This window comes from Erpetoichthys calabaricus, chromosome 1, assembly GCF_900747795.2.
Source record: "Erpetoichthys calabaricus chromosome 1, fErpCal1.3, whole genome shotgun sequence".
In the NCBI taxonomy this organism is placed as follows: domain Eukaryota; kingdom Metazoa; phylum Chordata; class Cladistia; order Polypteriformes; family Polypteridae; genus Erpetoichthys; species Erpetoichthys calabaricus.
Window position 1 is genome coordinate 237,931,775 of NC_041394.2, and position 17,496 is coordinate 237,949,270.

The window sequence follows — 17,496 nt, forward strand, 5'->3', positions numbered from 1 at the left end:
CCCGAGTTTTTGCCTCAGCAACCAACGAAGCCGCATTCCGCTTGGCCTGTCATTACCTATTAGCTGCCTCCAGAGTCCCACAGGACAAAAGGGTCCTGTAGGACTCCTTCTTCAGCTTGACGGCATCCCTCACTGTCGGTGTCCACCAACGGGTTCGGGGATTGCCGCCACGACAGGCACCGACCACCTTACGGCCACAGCTCCGGTCAGCTGCCTCAACAATAGAGGCACGGAACATGGCCCATTCGGACTCAATGTCCCCGACCTCCCTCGGGATGAGGTTGAAGTTCTGCGGGAGGTGGGAGTTGAAGCTACTTCTGACAGGGGACTCTGCCAGACGTTCCCAGCAGACCCTCTGAACATGTTTGGGCCTACCAGGCCTCACCGGCATCCTCCTCCACCAGGTGGTGATCAGTTGACAGCTCCGCCCCTCTCTTCACCCGAGTGTCCAAGACATGTGGCCGCAAGTCCGACGACACGACCACAAAGTCCATCATCGAACTGAGGCCTAGGGTGTCCTGGTGCCAAGTGCACATATGAACACCCCTATGCTTGAACATGGTGTTCATTATGGACAATCCGTGACGAGCACAGAAGTCCAATAACAAAACACCACTCTGGTTCAGATCGGGGGTTGCCATTCCTCCCAATCACGCCCTTCCAGGTCTCACTGTCATTGCCACGTGAGCATTGAAGTTTCCCAGCAGTACGAGGGAGTCCCCAGAAGGTATGCCCTCTAGTACCCCCTCCAGGCACTCCAAAAAGGGTGCGTACTCCAAACTGCTGTTCGGTGCATACGCACAAACAACAGTTAGGACCTGTCCCCCCACCTGAAGGCTGAGGGAGGCTACCCTCTTGTCCACTGGGGTAAACCCCAATGAACAGGCTCCAAATCGGGGGGCAATAAGTATGCCCACACCCGCTTGGCGCCTCTCACCGGGGGCAACTCCAGAGTGGTAGAGAGTCCAGCCCCTCTCAAGGAGATTGGTTCCAAAGTCCAAGCTGTGTGTCGAGGTGAGTCCAACTGTATCTAGCCAGAACCTCTCAACCTCGCACACAAGCTCAGGCTCCTTCCCCTTCAGATAGGTGTCATTCCACGTCCCAAGAGTGAGCTTCTGTAGCCAAGGATCGGACCGCCAAGGTCCCCGCCTTTGGCCACCACCCAGCCTCAACACTGCACCCGACCTCCTTGGCCCCTCCCATAGGTGGCCAAAGGCATAAATGCCTTTATGTTACAATATCCAAGTTCACTATACACTTATTTTCAGGAAGTGGGTAAATTAATTTCAAAAACGCACTGCCCGAGTAACCTTTTGAAATTGCCATGTGGAACTGAGGCACCAGATGTGATCAACAGCAGTCAATGATGCATGCTCATATTTTATTTAACCAAACCTTAACATTCACATCCACTTTAAATTTGCTAGCACAGTAATACATACACATGTGATAAAAGCAATTCTTACTAAAAAGTAACAATTTAACAGAAAAAGATGTTCAATTTCTGATTATGTCTAGAATGACCACAACTGACTCTTTATGAGAGTGCTAGGGTCAGAGATAACATCATGCTCCTAATGTGTCATCTAGGTATAGGTCCAAAGCTTTCTATATTAGACTTGAGTTTTTTTTAATTTTGTGCATCACACTAATGGTGAAAAAATATTGCACAATACACAGGAGATCTGACCATGCATTCGCATATTTGTACATGATTACAAAAGGCATGCAAATTGGAGAAGTATAATTTTAAATGGCGCAGATGGTTAGAACACTGTAGCTGGACAGCTCTCACAAAGTGACACTGGCACCCAAGTGTCTCTGGTACCTATGACCCTTTATCAAAAGGCCATGTAAAATATTTCTGTCAAAAATAACATTAAACAGCAGCAGAGATATTTGTGGTACACATTTTTTGCAGATGTTGTCTATAATGTAGTAGGGGTTTGTGTGTGTGTGTGCTGACCTCAACTAGGTTAGTTCAAGATTTGTGCACAAGAGCCAGAAGATGCTAAAATGTAACTTCTTGATCACATTAGGAAACACACTTGTGTAGAAGTGACACTTTGCAGCATACTTTGTGTCCTACGTTTATACCACTTTTGCCAACTTCCTTTCAGTTATCCATGTATAAAGCTGCACAGTTTATCTATAGGTTTACAAGGCCTGAAATTTAAATGTAGATATAATATACTTTACTTTCTTCAGAGAATTTAGTCAAATAACCACAAAGGTCAACCTTTTAGCAACTTCCTGTTACAACGGTTTTGTTCTCTTGAAGTGATATTTGTAATATTGACATCAGCTTTACCTTGAGCTTTGGCTGCAGTCATCTACATTATATCTTTGTTTTTGAGGTAAGCTTTACCTTCAATTATTCCAAAGGTTATTATCTACAAAAAATAGTATTTTAACAGTATGAAAACCTGCTAAAATAAGTAATAAGTAATCATGCAGCACAATAAGATCTTTCTTATACATCCCATGATTTGATGAACACTTGAGTAAAATAATTAATGTGGCAGAAGAATAAAATGTTGGTAGTAAACTTTTATAGTTTCCTGGATTTTAAATTATAGATCCTTACAATTATGCTCAAAAAACACAATGAACTGAAATACAGGACCTTACATGGGCAATTTAACATCAAAGTATCTTCTTTGCCTGAATTGTATTACTAATCGATCAGCTTAAAACATCTGTGTAAACTAAGCAGAAGCCCAGGAAACAGCTGTGATGCTTTGGGCCATGTTGATTTCTTTATTTCTTTAGAATGGGACAAGCATAAAAAAATTAAGGACTTTGTATGAAGACATCCATCATATTGACAGCCAGCCAATCAAGTGTGCATAATATCACATGTCCCCAAAGCACCACATGGAATTTTAAAATAATTAAGGCTTGTCTGAGGGACAAAACAGAAGAACAAACAGTGACAACTAAAAAGAACGTCAGAACAGGGGGAAAGCAATGTCAGGAAAGGAGACAAAGAGACATGCAACTGTTTTCTCCAACTGTCAGCAGAAATATCTCATGAATCTTGTGACTCGTGACTCAATGTCTTGCACTCCAAAGCAAACCTCAGTGATGGACAAGCAACCCTAAACAGACACGGCAGTCATGCTTGTGTGTGTTGTCTTGCTGGGGAGGGTATCAAGAGGGTTCATAAGTCTCACAATCTATTGTTGTGTCAAAAGCCCCTCCAGGACAATTTCCAATCCTTGACACTATATGCACTATATTGCGAAAAGTATTGGGACGCCTTCCTTTGCACACACATAGACTTTAATGACATCCCATTCTTAATACACAGGCTTTAATATGAAGTTGACCCACCCTTTGCAACTATAACAGCTTCAACTCTTCTAGGAGGGCTTTCCACAAGGTTTAGGAGTGTGTTTATGGGAATTTTACACCACTGCGTCCAATGCTTTACACATTGCACTTGGTGATGTAAGGCTTGGATGCAGCTGCTCAGCCATGGAAACCCATTCCATGAAGCTCTCAGTGCACTGTTCTTGAGCTTTTGGAGGTCTGTAACTATTGACTCTGCTGAAAAGTTGCTAACTTTTGCAAACTGTGTGCCTCAGTATGCGCTGTCCCCACTCTGTGATATTAAGTGCCTACCACTTCATGGCTGAGTTGCTGTTGTTCCGGATTGCTTCCACTTTGTTATAATACAAACATTAACAGTTGACCGTGGAATATTTAGTATTAAGAAATCTCATGAATGGACTTATTGTACAGGTGTGGCATCCTATCATGGCACCATGCTTGAATTCACTGAGCTCCTGAGAGCGACCCATTCTTTCACAAACGTTTGTAGAAGCAGTCTGCATGTCTAGGTGCTTGATTTGATACACCTGTGGTCATGCAAGTTACTGGAACACCCGAATTCAATGATTTGGAGGGGTGTCCCAATACTTTTGGCAGTATAGTGTATATCCAGACTTTGCTATTTCTTTTATACTTTCTTCTACTGGTATTATTATTCTTTAATAAATACCTTGTTGCTTTTAAAATTCTATACTTTGTATTTATACCTTGAGTGACTGAAGTAATAAAGTAAATAGTATGAGCAGTTGGGGCAGTCAGAAGTTTGTCATATGCTTTGATCTGCAAGGTTTATCAGGATGAGGAGGGGAGCTCCATCTGACAGGAGGAACAGCGTGGTAAAGTAAGAACATCATTGGTTGATAAATGGCCTATAGCCAAGGATGGTGACCCTTTGAATGTTTAAATATATTTTTGGAGACCAAAGTAATATTTAGGTATGAGTTATATCGAAGACAGAGTACATTGTTTGTGCCAATGATACGTCTCTTAAAGTGCTAGGGAGTGACAGGCTGTGCATGTGTCATTCATACGGCACTTAAGTGGTTAGGGTCTTTGTGCATTTTTGTATGTGTGTGTTAATCTTAAATGTGTAAGAGTAGACTAATCCAGACCAATACAACTCTGTTATTCATTTTTTAAAGAAAACAAATGTGTGCACTTGAGTGGTTTTGTCATACAAAAGCTATAGCATTCATTTCTTAATTCAACAGTATAAAGGTGGAATCCCATTGTAAGAAATTCATGGAATCATAAAAATATTTAGTTATAACTAAAAATGGGGAAAATACGTACACTATTGTGACCAGGGTCATCAGTAATTCGCCATCTCTAACGGCAGGACAGCTCCGTGGCTGCGCTGCTCTGCTCTGTCTCGTAAACAGTAAACCAAGAGCAAAGTAATTGGTTGTCCTCTGCAGAATCAGGCTTACCGTGTAATTTGCTTGTCACACGATATTTAGATCCTGTAACTCCGGGCTTTGACCTGCTCTGCTACAGCAGTGATTCTGAGCTGCTGGGGTTCTTCTAATCTGAAGATGGGAGCTAAAGCAGGACAATTGCCCGTGTTGCGGCTCCTATCTCATGTGCTTGACTGCTGAAGTAATAGCTCCTTATTTTGAATTAAATCTTGAAACTGTACCGGCCTTCTCTATATGGTAATAAAATACCTGTAATTTTCCTGGGAAACCTGGACTCACCTTCTGGACTGTTGTGCAACACTGTGACTCAAGTTTGACAATAATTGTATTAAAAAAAACAGCGCTTTTTAATGTGTCACTTTATTTTTGTCTAACAAGAAAGAGATGGCTTGTTGCAGGGTTCCTTAATGCCATGCCTACACTTTTGCTGACTCTAAGTATTTTTTGCATCGCATTATTATCTTCTGTGGCAATTTTTTGTCGTGAAATTTATATTTAGTTAAAACAAAACCCATTAAACATGATATTGTATGAACTGGGCCAACAAAAAGTATTTGTTACTCTGAAAACTTCATTGCTTTGTTATTTACTATGATGGGATTTGACCTGTACAAGCTTTATGAATGGAAAGCTCTATATTGGTAACATTCCTACAACTAGTTCCAGATTTGTAGCAAACACTGTAAAGGTAAGGTCCTGCTCTATGCAAACCTGTAATGCAAGGGGCAAAAAAAGTGGGTAAAATAGTTGGTTTTTGACAGCAAAGAAAACGATAGTTTGACTACAGCAAAATAAAACAGACCATTTCAAAAAGGTCCAATTTAATGCATAATTTAATTATTCCTTTGAAAAAAAATTTTATATAGTGAATCACAGAATTTGAAAGAAAATATACCAAAAACTTCAGTAAATATGTAAACATATATGAATAGCAAAATCAGAAAACTTAAAAGAAAAACACATTCTCTTCATAAACATGTGCCAGCTCAATTTATTACCATTGGAAAACAGTGCATTTATCCAGCCTTGTGTACATTCCGTGAAACAGTAACAGCAGCAGTAACTATCATCTGGTTTCACATCCAATGCCTTAAGTGCAAAGTACAAGGAAGACTATTATAATTTTGCTACTTAATGTTGCTTAGGATGCAGATTTATACAGTAGATAACTCAGAAAAAGCAGCAATAATAGATGTCATTATGTAATGATCAAGTTAGAAACACTTATGATACAATTATTTAAACATTGTATGTATATTTGTACTGTACTTCATTAACAAAATATTGTATTTTCACATGCACAAGTATTATGTTAAAATTTAGGAAGGCAATGGAAATACAGGATTACAGAAATGATTTAATGACAATTTACAGCGAGTCACTATACTGAACTGATGTAAAGGTGCTTTTATATTATACAAAAAGCTTACCAATTAAGCAAAGCTAACCTCCTTAGTACCAATAAAATGAACCTGCCTCTCTTCAAATAAGGATAAATGCCTGTCACCTGTTAACATATCAATCAATCAGTGTTAATTGTTAGAAATGCTTAGCAATTATTAAATGTGCTCCTCTGGCTAAAAATGCAAAAAGGTTATATAAACATCACAGGAAGAGTACATTATAAGTTATCAAAACACAAAATCAGTGTATAAAAAGGACATTTAAAAAGGTCTGCCATTTTAGTTGCTTGTTAGGATTTCATGTACATAAAAAGCTGTAAATAGCTTTTTAATTGTGGACATGTCTATGTGCAGAGGCCAGACAAAAACTACTTTTAAAATGATTAGATGCCATAAGCAAAATGGCAGCTGCAGTTTAGTGATACTTGGGTCATCGAGTCCTGGTCAATAAGAATATATATAGTGGGATACAGCAAGGTGAGGCAATATAATCTTTAATGTTACTGTGGTTAAAAGATTCCAACCAAAGCCTTAATCAGGTGGCTTGTTTCACATTTAGATGAACATTCTTTTCAGTTCTTTTTCAACTCATGCCTGAGAGGAAAAATAAGTTCTAGCAGGCAGGAAGCTGGGCAGCAAACCAGGATCCAAGCTTATCATTGACATGCTCCAAGACCTTAATCAAGACAATATCTGGGCTACAGTTTTAACAATACATATTTCTGTAAGCTGTACCATACATGCAAAGCATGGGGAACGCCCTAAAAATAAATAAATAAATAAATAAAAAACTGATTCATGGATAATTTGTTAGTTTTAAAATTTCTACATATTTTCCAATATTTTCAAGCACTTTTTTTAAAAAAGAAAAAAAGGACAGTATTTTGCCCTTTGAAGTTTCAGGTTAAGTGAGTACATATTCATAGTCAAAATGTTTAGTAATGCCTAAGTTGTATTATATAGACAAAGGTGCAAATTAGTCCCTATCACACTAAACAAAAGCCCTTCTACAGCAAGTGTGATCTCAAAGCCATTTACTGTATATGTTCATTTTACTTTTCACTTTTTATGATATTCTTGAGCACAATCAGAAGAGACTTGATAAAGGCGAGTCAGTGGTTGCAACTGGAGCTCTACTGTACAGGCCAAAGTCTTCACCACTAGGCCACACGGCAGACTTGATCAACTTTTTAAAATCCTATTTCAGATTTAGTGTAAAACCATCTCTCTCACTCAGTTATTTCCTGCAGAAACAAACTCTTCCACAAACACCAGAGAAAAAAGCAGCATAAATAAGAATGTGGATTTAAAAAAATAAATAAATAGGAAATTGTCTCTGATTAAGAAGTTGGCTATAATGAGCATTAGAGGACACTGTAGCTTCAACTGTCCACCTCTCCAATGATGCAAGAAAGGCAAGAAAAAACTAAATAGCTTAGGCATCAACTTATAAACCTAGCAGAAGGTTGTTTAAGGTAAGTAGCTCTAGTGCTTAGCATATCAACTTAATTTATTTGATTTTCATGTAACTATTTAAAGCAGACCAAAGTGAGTTTTAAACACCCTTGAGCAATAATATCACAACACAATGTGAACCAACAATAACAAAATATGAGGTCCTGCAGAAAGCTATTGAAAATAGGAATTTATAAATTCACATGCCTAACAAGCTTGCCTTTTTAAAATACAACCAGGGAATTTTTATTTATACTGTCTAGCTTGACAGCTATTTCATTCACAGTTAATGTTGTCTCATCACCCACCCACTTTTACTTTTCCCATAAAATGTTCTAGTTGTTTTTATATGGACATCACATAATACACCCATAAATGTTGTAAGTACCCTTAGTTAAAAAAAAAACACTCTAAAATATATTTTATACTGAGATGCAAAAAACCTAACAAAGTTAGAAAGGTCTTCATTAATTATTATACTTGAAAGATGCCATCTATTCATACATGAAAGATTACATCTGTGACTACAAGTGATAAAATCTTCTTGCAAATTTAAACTAGTCTTCCGAACGTAATCTTTTATACAGATTAAACCTAATTTGACCAGCACTGGCCAGTATAATAAATTCTAGTGCTCTGATAGTAATACTTAGTCATAAAATATCCTTCCAGTTTTTCCAATTAAAAAAAACACCATGTGTAACTAGTTTAAAAATAAAAACACGGTGCTCAGCTTCTGAGCAAAGATTCATAAAACCAAATTATATCCTGCCAAGTCCAAAATCACCCATTTAAATAAATGTGATCTCTTATTTATTCATTATATACCAAATATACAAAAAGAAATATATGGAGATCCTTACAAAATAATACATCGCTGTACATCCTATTTTCCTGCTGCATTATAAGCAGACAGTTTGTATCATGAAATAAAAACAAAAAAATCTATTCTGCCTTTGGCTAAGCCTTGACAGTACATTGACTATCTCTCCTAAAAACAGCAGCAAACATGAGCATAACAACCCAAGAAGCCTAGTGCAATTACTTAAAAAAATTCTGTACAGAAACCTGTAAATCTAACACTTAATTTACATTGTAACAATTTTAAGATAGCATACAGATGAAATTCTTCACTTGTCTTTTCAGCTGATCCTTGAATCTTTGCTATTGCGCTCCAAGTGATTTTCCTACCATTTCTTTCAGCAAATCAGAATCCAGTGCAAACACTCTGTGCATTAATTGGAGGTATCTGTGGAGCAGAAATATACAAACAGTTCATTTCAAGTCATTTAAAATGTATTTAACATGTTTAATATGTAACAGTGAATAGTACAAAAGCAAAACAAATTACCATTAAGTGCTCTGTTTGGATCCAAATCTTAAATTTTACCTATTTCAAACAAACTTAAGACTATGTGCATTCATAAATAGTGTGCTCTCTCTCCTTTTCCTTCCATAAAAATTACAATTTTGTCATTGTTAAAAGAAAAAGTTGGTAAAAGGTTAATAAAGATGACGCCTTAATTAACAAAACTGAACTTAAGTCAGAGATAATCACGGTGAGGGAGAGTCGAGAGTACAATACAATAAACTTGCTGCCTTTCTGTCCCCAATTATATAGGGCCTGATCCTGTACCTACCTAGGCTGCCTGTCCACCACAGTATCACACTCCTTGTTTCACCTCTCTCTCAAATACGGTGTATACATACATATGCACACAGACATGTTGTATGTAAATACACCTTGGCATCTCTTATTCCCTATCAGTTGTTTGCCTGCCCATTCTCATAATGATGATTCATTCAATTTACCTCTGTTGGGAACTTAAAATCCTACCCCGGATAACTTCCAGTCGAGTCCAGGAATAATTTAAAACCTACTGTTTGATCCAGGGAACTCCAGTCCAAACTTTTCTCAAATAGAATACTTGGTCTCCTTGCCCTAGAACCCTGCTGGCTTCCATCAAGATGCTTTTCTGAGGGCACAAAGCATCTGTAATGTAGCCATTGTGTTCCATCCATCCATTTTCCAACCCGCTGAATCCGAAACACAGGGTCTCGGGGGTCTGCTGGAGTCAATCCCAGCCAACACAGGGCACAAGGCAGGACCCAATCCAGGGCAGGGTGCCAACCCACTGCAGGACACCCACAAACACACGAAGCACACACTAGGGCCAATTTAGAATCGCCAATCCACCTAACCTGCATGTCTTTGGACTGTGGGAGGAAACCGGAGCGCCCGGAGGAAACCCACACAGACACGGGGAGAACATGCAAACTCCACGCGAGGGAGGACCCGGGAAGCGAACCCAGGTCCCCAGGTCTCCCAACTGCGAGGCAGCAGCGCTACCCACTGCGCCACCCGTGCCGCCCTCTAACACTAGCATGCATAAGATATTTCCTTCTTTCAGTCTGTGTCTCTCAGATTGTTTGCATGACTCTATCATCCCCTATAAATTCTTGATGCCACTGCTCTTAGCAATCTGTTGCCAACTAGAGAGCCCTTCACAATGCTGTTATAATATGTGGTGACTTCAACCAGGTGATTTTGGGAAGAACTATGACCAATTTCTTTCTGTTTGCGACTGGTTCCACTCGAGAAAATATAAAGCTGGACCTGCCACATTACATTTAAAGGCATCTATAACATTTGAAACTACTGGCACCTTTAGGCAAATCTGACTACAACCTGATTTGTCTTATTTGCAGCTACACGCCTGTTATAAGATGACATCCTATAACAACCAGAATAGTGAAGAAGTGGAGCCTGGAAGCTGAAATGGTTTTCAATAACTGCTTCTAAATGACAGACTGGGAAATGATGTGTGAGTGACAAGGGGACAATATTAAGGGACTCAGTCACTGCCACAGAGACTATATTAACTTAAGTGTCGTCACAGTGTACCCAAAAAGACAGTGTGCTGCTTTCCAAATAACAAGCCCTGGATTACTAAGGAGCTAAAAGGTCTCCTGATTGAGAAAAAGAGGGTATTTAAATCCAGTGACAAAAAGGCTCTGAAGGAGGTGCAGTGTGTGCTAAAGCAAAAGCTGAATAAAGGAAAAGAATAATAAAAAGCTAAAACAGTAAACAAACTCACTCAGAATAACGCAAAGCATGTCTGGAATAGATTGGGTATAATTACTGCACTCAAGCAATACTGTGTCCAAAGAAGGCAAGCACCTCTACACTTAATGACTACAGACCAGTGGCACTTGCGTCGCACATCATGAAGACCTTTGAGAGATGGTTCCTGGAATATACAAGTCCTGTGGTAGGCCACCTGGACCCACTGAAGTTGCCTATCAGACAAAGACTGGAATGGAGAATGCAATTATGTATCTATTCTCCACAAGGCTTTTCCTCACGTGGACAAAGCTGGCAGCATTCTGAGGGTGATGTTTTTTGATTTCTCCAGGGCCTTCAAAACCATCCAAACATCAATCATATGGTCATGTCACTTCCATAAATTCTTAGATTCTGCACTTAAGGGGTTTATTGATAAGGGGGATGAGAGAGTATAACAGGTGGAGAACTTTGCCTCTTGGTGCAAAGAGCATCGTCTGCATCTTAACATCAGCAAAACCAAGGAACTGGTTATTGACTGTTGCCACACCAAATAGCCTCTATGTCCAGTCACTACTCAGACATGCTGGATATGTTGGACTTGGCTCAGAACACAGATGAACTATATAAGAATGGGTAGAACACTCTTTTTCCTTAGAAGACGGTGTTTCTTTAATGTGGAAAGTGTTCACATCTTCAACAACTCTGTAATGACCAGTGTGATTTTTCTAAGCTGTGGTGCGATGGGCTGGTAACTTCACTTCAAGAGAGGCCCACCAAATCAACTTGCTAATTAAAAGGGTAAGCTCAATTATAGGATTCCCTAGAGATAGTAGCAAAGGAGAGTATTAAAACAAAACCGAGTGCCATTATAAAAAAAATCTACACATCCATACTTTCAGCTAACAAATCATTTAGCAGAAGTCTGTCAATAATCCCTACTGGGGATTCTTTATACCAACAGCAATATGCCTGTATAATACCTCACTGTGACTGAGACAGCCAAGTCAGAAGTTTTCATTCTATTTAATTTTCTTGCTTTTTAGTCATTCATTAGTCATTTTTAAAACCATAGTGTGTGTGTGTGTGTGTGTGTGGGTATATACTGAATGTATTTATTTAGTTATCTACCTATTTATGTATTTATTTAAAAAGCTTATGTAAAAAAACAAATTTCCCCCTGGAGGCAAATAAAGTTCTTTCTATCTATCTATCTGTCTGTCGGTCTGTCTATCTATCTATCTATCTGCATAACACTCACAGAAAGTATAAAGTGTCCTAATTTCAAAATGTGAATTTCTATCTATGCTAAACGCATTGTTTTTTCAAACAACATTGAAGGCAATCAAAGCATTATATTTTTCACTTACCAAAAAAAGGCTTTTGATCGTGTACTCCGACCTTTGGTTTTACCATCTTCAGGAGAGCTGGATGCTCCTGCCCTGTGTGTCTTCTTATGATGCTCCAGATATGTTTTTTTGGCAAAGGCTTTTCCACATTTATTACATGTATGTAATGAAAAGTTTTTTGTTAATTTTACTTCATTCCCAGTCTCCAATGCTTCTCGCTTACGGGCAGTGGGTGAGCTTGAACTACCATCACTTTTTGCATTCAAATCTCTTTGAGGGCCTCTTTTCACCACTGTGTTCAGTACTACCTCAATAGGTTTTTTCACAGCTCTACTCTCGAGGTTAGCAGTAACTTTAGCAAGGTATCGTGAAGACTTCTTATGTACTACTGTAATGTGTCTTATGACATCTCTTTTACGTCGAGTCTCATATGAGCAAAGTGGACATCTATAAAACTTTATATAAATATCATTACCATCTGTATGTAGGTCAATATGTTTTACCAAGTTCTGCTTGGATGTGAACTGCCGTTTGCAAAGCTTGCAATAAAGTTGTTTGAAGTCAAACCCCACTGAAAGTTTAGGCTTCCTAATCTTTGTCTGGCCTACTGTTGAAATGGAGCTAGAAGACTTTGGACTTTCATTTTCCTGTTTAACTTTAGTCTTCGGAGTCAGTGGAGTATTTTTTTTATCTACAGGATGCCCAACTGGCTTTGTATCATTCTGTAGGGGCAGTGTCACTTCTTGGTTAGATGATTCAGCAGGTTGCTCAGTTGTACCAGGTGTTTGCTCTTTCTGGTTTATTTCTGAATTGCTACTTGCACCATTTGTGCTTTTTCTAATCTTATCATCTTGTGGACTATTCTCATGTGCCTCTTCAGCATAAGTGGTGATGTGTACTTTCGTTTGCACAGCAGAAATTTGCAAGTAGTAAGATTGTATTCAGCTCTAGAAGACCTTTTCCTTCGTGCTAAAGATGAAAACTTCTGAGGTGAAATATTAGAATCAAGAGACAAGGGCTGTCCAGGCTTTGTAGCAATATCAGGAGTAATTAAGTCTCTCCTGAGTCCTCTATGCACTTCATCAAAATGACGACGAACATTGGCTTTGGTTGCAAATGACTTATGACAAACAGGGCAGCTCCTCCCATTTGTGGTTCCTCTTGGGCGTCCTTTTGTACCAGGAAGACGGCTGGAATTTTCTTTCTTCGAGTCAATGTGATTTTTTATTTCATCAATCTTTTTCTTGTGTACTTTTCTAATATGACGACGCACACTGCGCTTGGAATTGAAATCTTTTCCACAGATACAGCAAGGCACATGGGGACCTGTGCCATCACAGTTTGAGGTCTCATCAGGTGATAGTTCAGTCTCTGTTGCATCATCTCCAAGAATAATTTCTTCTTCCTTTGGAACATCCTCAACAGCAACTGGCTCTACAATTTCTACATCTGGAGGCAACTGTATCTGGTTTATCTCTAAAGCAGGTTCATCTTCAGGTAATTCGACAACATTCTGGACACATTTTTCTAGTTGCTGCTCATTGTCGTCATCTTTAGTAACAAATTGATATACAGCATTTCTGTTAGTCTCTATAGGTTCTAGTCTCACAACAAATTCCTGCTGATCCTTTCTTGGGTATATAGCATCCAAAAGATCTCGTATGGCTTGGCTTTGTTTATCATTTGAAACAGGAGGGTCTGAAAAGAGCAGAAAACATATATAGTTAATTGCATAATTCCATTCCCTCCTCTATTTCCAGAAAATAGTTAATACAAATTAGAGTTCACTGCCTGTCCTGGCAGCACTGAAAGCAGGTGGCCAAAACTGGACAGAGCAACAGTGCATCACAAGTTGCCTACCAACCTAACCTGCATATCTTGGAATTTGAAAGAAAGCTAGATTACATACAGTCATAGCCGAAATTATCGGCACCCCTGGAATTTTCCCAGAAAATGCACCAAATAAATAAGAATGTGTATACCAAAACATTTGCAATTGCAACAATTTTCTGGGAGAAATGGTGCATTTTCTGAGAAATTTCCAGGGGTGCCGATAATTTCGGCTATGACTGTATATTCATGGAGAATTTGCAACCATTACAAAAAGTGATCACAGTGGGAATGAACCAACACTTCTTAATCTAAGTAGCAGAAATGCTACCCACTACACCATCATGTTACCCAATTGCTCACTAATTAGAGTGACCAATAAACAAAATGCCTTTAAAATGTAAGACACAGGAAATTCCTATATTAAACCATCTCAGGAACTCCATAAGATTTACTCATTTACAAATTTCAGAGCAATTCAGTAATTTTCCGATCATTATTATGCACACATTTGGAAGTGTCATCTTAAAAAAAGCAGCAATAATTAATAATAGTGCACAAGATGACAAACATACATGTGACACATAAACATTACATATAATGCAAATGTGCTGTTATGATATTACTATATGAATGAGAAATTAAGGAAAAATAATTTCAGTCTACAATATTTAAAACATAATACAATAAAAAATGAAATGAACACATTTCCAAATCCTGATGTAAAATGCTTTAATAATAATAATAATCGGCAATTAACCCCTACCCATTTTGAAAAGTTAGGCAAGCAAAAAAGATATTATAAATACATTTAGACAACACTTGACATTACTTTCCCATTGAGCTATAGAGGGTTGGTTAAGATTGTTCCAAATGACTGAAATAGGTTGACACACAAGTAGTAGAGTGTAGTATATCTGTGATTTTACCTTTGCATAAACTTACACCATCATGTCTTACTATAAACAATACAACTGTGAATTATTGTCAGTCATACATTATCTGACAAATTAGCAACTAAAATCCTCCAATAAACTATATAAATCAATGGCTCTCAAGGTTAGTCCCGGATAAATTCTTGATAACTTATTTTGAAAGATGTGTATGATCCACAATTTAATATGAATTAGAGTGTACATCATGAATTACTGAATTCCATTACTTGTCAGAGATATTGAGAGGTCCCTTTATCAATGTTGTCTAAGGTCATTTAGAGCTGCACTCTATGAAATTAGATGACAAACTCTAGGGATGCTACTTATTGTTGTCTTCATTACTGCCTAAAGCATATTCATGCCTAAATACTGATGGAAGGTTAAGGGAGATAGTCAGGTTCCATTTTAAAACGATTCTAACTTGTAAACAAGAAATATGTTGTATTGTGGGAAATCCATAATTAAGATTGAATAGTGCATAAAGTTTGTCTAAACAGAGGTTTGTGAAGGTTAGGATACCCAATGACTTGCATGAATGAAATTCTATGCAAGTTAAAGAGGATTTTATTATATTATAAAAAAATATCTTGGAAGGCTTGGAAGGAGATGATATGTGATTTTCTCTGAGACACTTTAATGTCCCGCAAGATAAGGCAGTGAGACAAAAGGACAGCTGTTGTACAGGCTTTTACATGATTGACGCTCAGCACGACAAGCAAAACACACACCTTGGCTGCAGTAGCAGAAAGCCAGCATCTGCTTAGCGTGCGTTCAGCCACCCCTTCACAATGCAAACGGCAGAGATGCAAAGTGGCTGGCGCGTAGCACGCCCATTTGATAGGAAGGGGGTGGGCGAGTGAAGCGAGCAGGGGACAAAGCCCCCTAGTATATATAAAAATAAACATGCAGTGACACTAATGCTTGTGTGTTACCCTGCCCAGGGATTGTTCCTGCCTTGCACCCAATGCTTTCTGGGATAGATACTAGCTTCACTGCAACCCTGTGCTGGATAAGCAGATTTAGAAGATGGATGGAATAATGCATGAAAGCACAGAATTGCATTGCTGCCTTAAAGAGTTGCCAAAATTTTATTGTTACTGCGAGTAAATGATACACAGCCAGATTTGCTAATAGACTGATCACAGTTATTGAATACTGAAGCACAAAGCAAGGTATATGAAACAAGCATTGCTTTGCATTTAGTCTCAAAAGAGAAATACAGTATGTAAAGCTCAGCATTTAAAATAACCTTTTGTTTTAGATTTTTCTAATGTCATTCTTTTAATAGGAGAACCATTCACTTTATCTCTGTAGTGACCTAACAACCAGGTGGCACTTGTGTACAATTTGAGGCTCTATGTCTCCCAAGGATTCCCAAATGAGTGTATTTGTTTTTGTTTAGCAGTCTGTAGTTTATTCCTTCAGTATAGCTTTCTGATTATTTCATACTGTCAAACATACATTCCTGGTTATTGGCTTACAGTGCACAGTGTATTTAACTTAATTCTGCTGTCACAGATGATCGCTAAGACATCACTGTGTGGTCTTTTGAAATTGTTCTTCTGACAGCAAGTGTATGATAGTGGTGGTACGATCATAAACAAAGATTAGGTAGGTGAGGAGGCATCAAAGCTATGCTACAGCAATGTCTGTCTAGCATTTTTCTTATTGGTGTATGGGCTGTGGTAAACAAAATGGATGAGCTTTGACTTTGTAATCCATAATCTGTTTATTTGAGTTGATGCAATGTCATGATTTACAAGGAAACATAGCTTAACAACAACGTTCCAGACAGTGTAATTGCACTAGACAGCTATTTCATCTTTAGGGCAGACAGGAAAGTGGATGAATCTTATAAGACCAAAGGGCTGAGGCTATACATGTATGTAAATAAAACCTGGTGTAGGGACTCTGCAAATTAACTGTTCTGTCAAACTGGAGTAAGTAATGATTAAATGCAGACCTTTATCTTCCAAGACAGTTCACTTCCACTAATATAATTGCAGCCTATATTCTCCCGATGTTAATGCTAAGCTAGCAAATCAAGAACTGCCTTTAGTAAACAATAGTATGCATACTCAGAGGGTGCTTTTATTGTTGCATGGGACTTTAATCATAAATTTTAAATTGTTCTACCCAAATTTCATCATAATGTCTCCTGCCCCACTCAAGGAGCCAATATTTCACACCACGTTTACATCATCATTGTTGAGGTTTACAAATACTTATTCTCCCAACCTTCAACAGGGTCAGTCTGACCATTTCTGTTTGTTTCTACTCCCCAAGTACTTACCACTGATTAAATGTGTAAAACCAACAGTGAAGAGAGTTAAAATATGGCCTGAAGCTGCTACCTCCGAACTGCAGGTTCATTTCAACCATCCAAGTTATTACAGATTATACTGTAAATCCAATAACACAACCCCTCCTACCAGCTATGCATCTCTTTCTGACAAGCTTAACAACTTTGACGAAGACAATATGGAAATACCCAGGAGAAGGCTACAAAAAGCGGTCTCAGAGGTTTAAACTGTCAATTTCAACTGTAAGGAATGTAAGAAGGAAAAGGAAGGCCACAGGCACAGTTGCTGTTAAACCCAGCTCTGGCAGGCCAAGAAAAATACAGGAGTGGCATATGCACAGGATTATGAGAATGGTTACAGACAACCCACAGATCACCTCCAAAGGTCTGCTAGAACATCTTGC

At 38.5% G+C, this 17,496-nt stretch overlaps 1 protein-coding gene across 1 annotated transcript in view; it reads right to left on the minus strand.

Annotated features, from left to right (window-relative positions):
* Positions 1–5,727: 5,727 nt before the first annotated feature.
* Positions 5,728–17,496, minus strand: part of znf800a (zinc finger protein 800a) — a 125,589-nt gene continuing 113,820 nt past the window's right edge. The window contains 3 exon segments of the mRNA XM_028812793.2: positions 5,728–8,861; positions 12,047–12,872; positions 12,875–13,723. Of these exon segments, the coding sequence (XP_028668626.2) occupies position 8,861; positions 12,047–12,872; positions 12,875–13,723 (1,676 nt within the window). The 3' untranslated portion in view covers positions 5,728–8,860.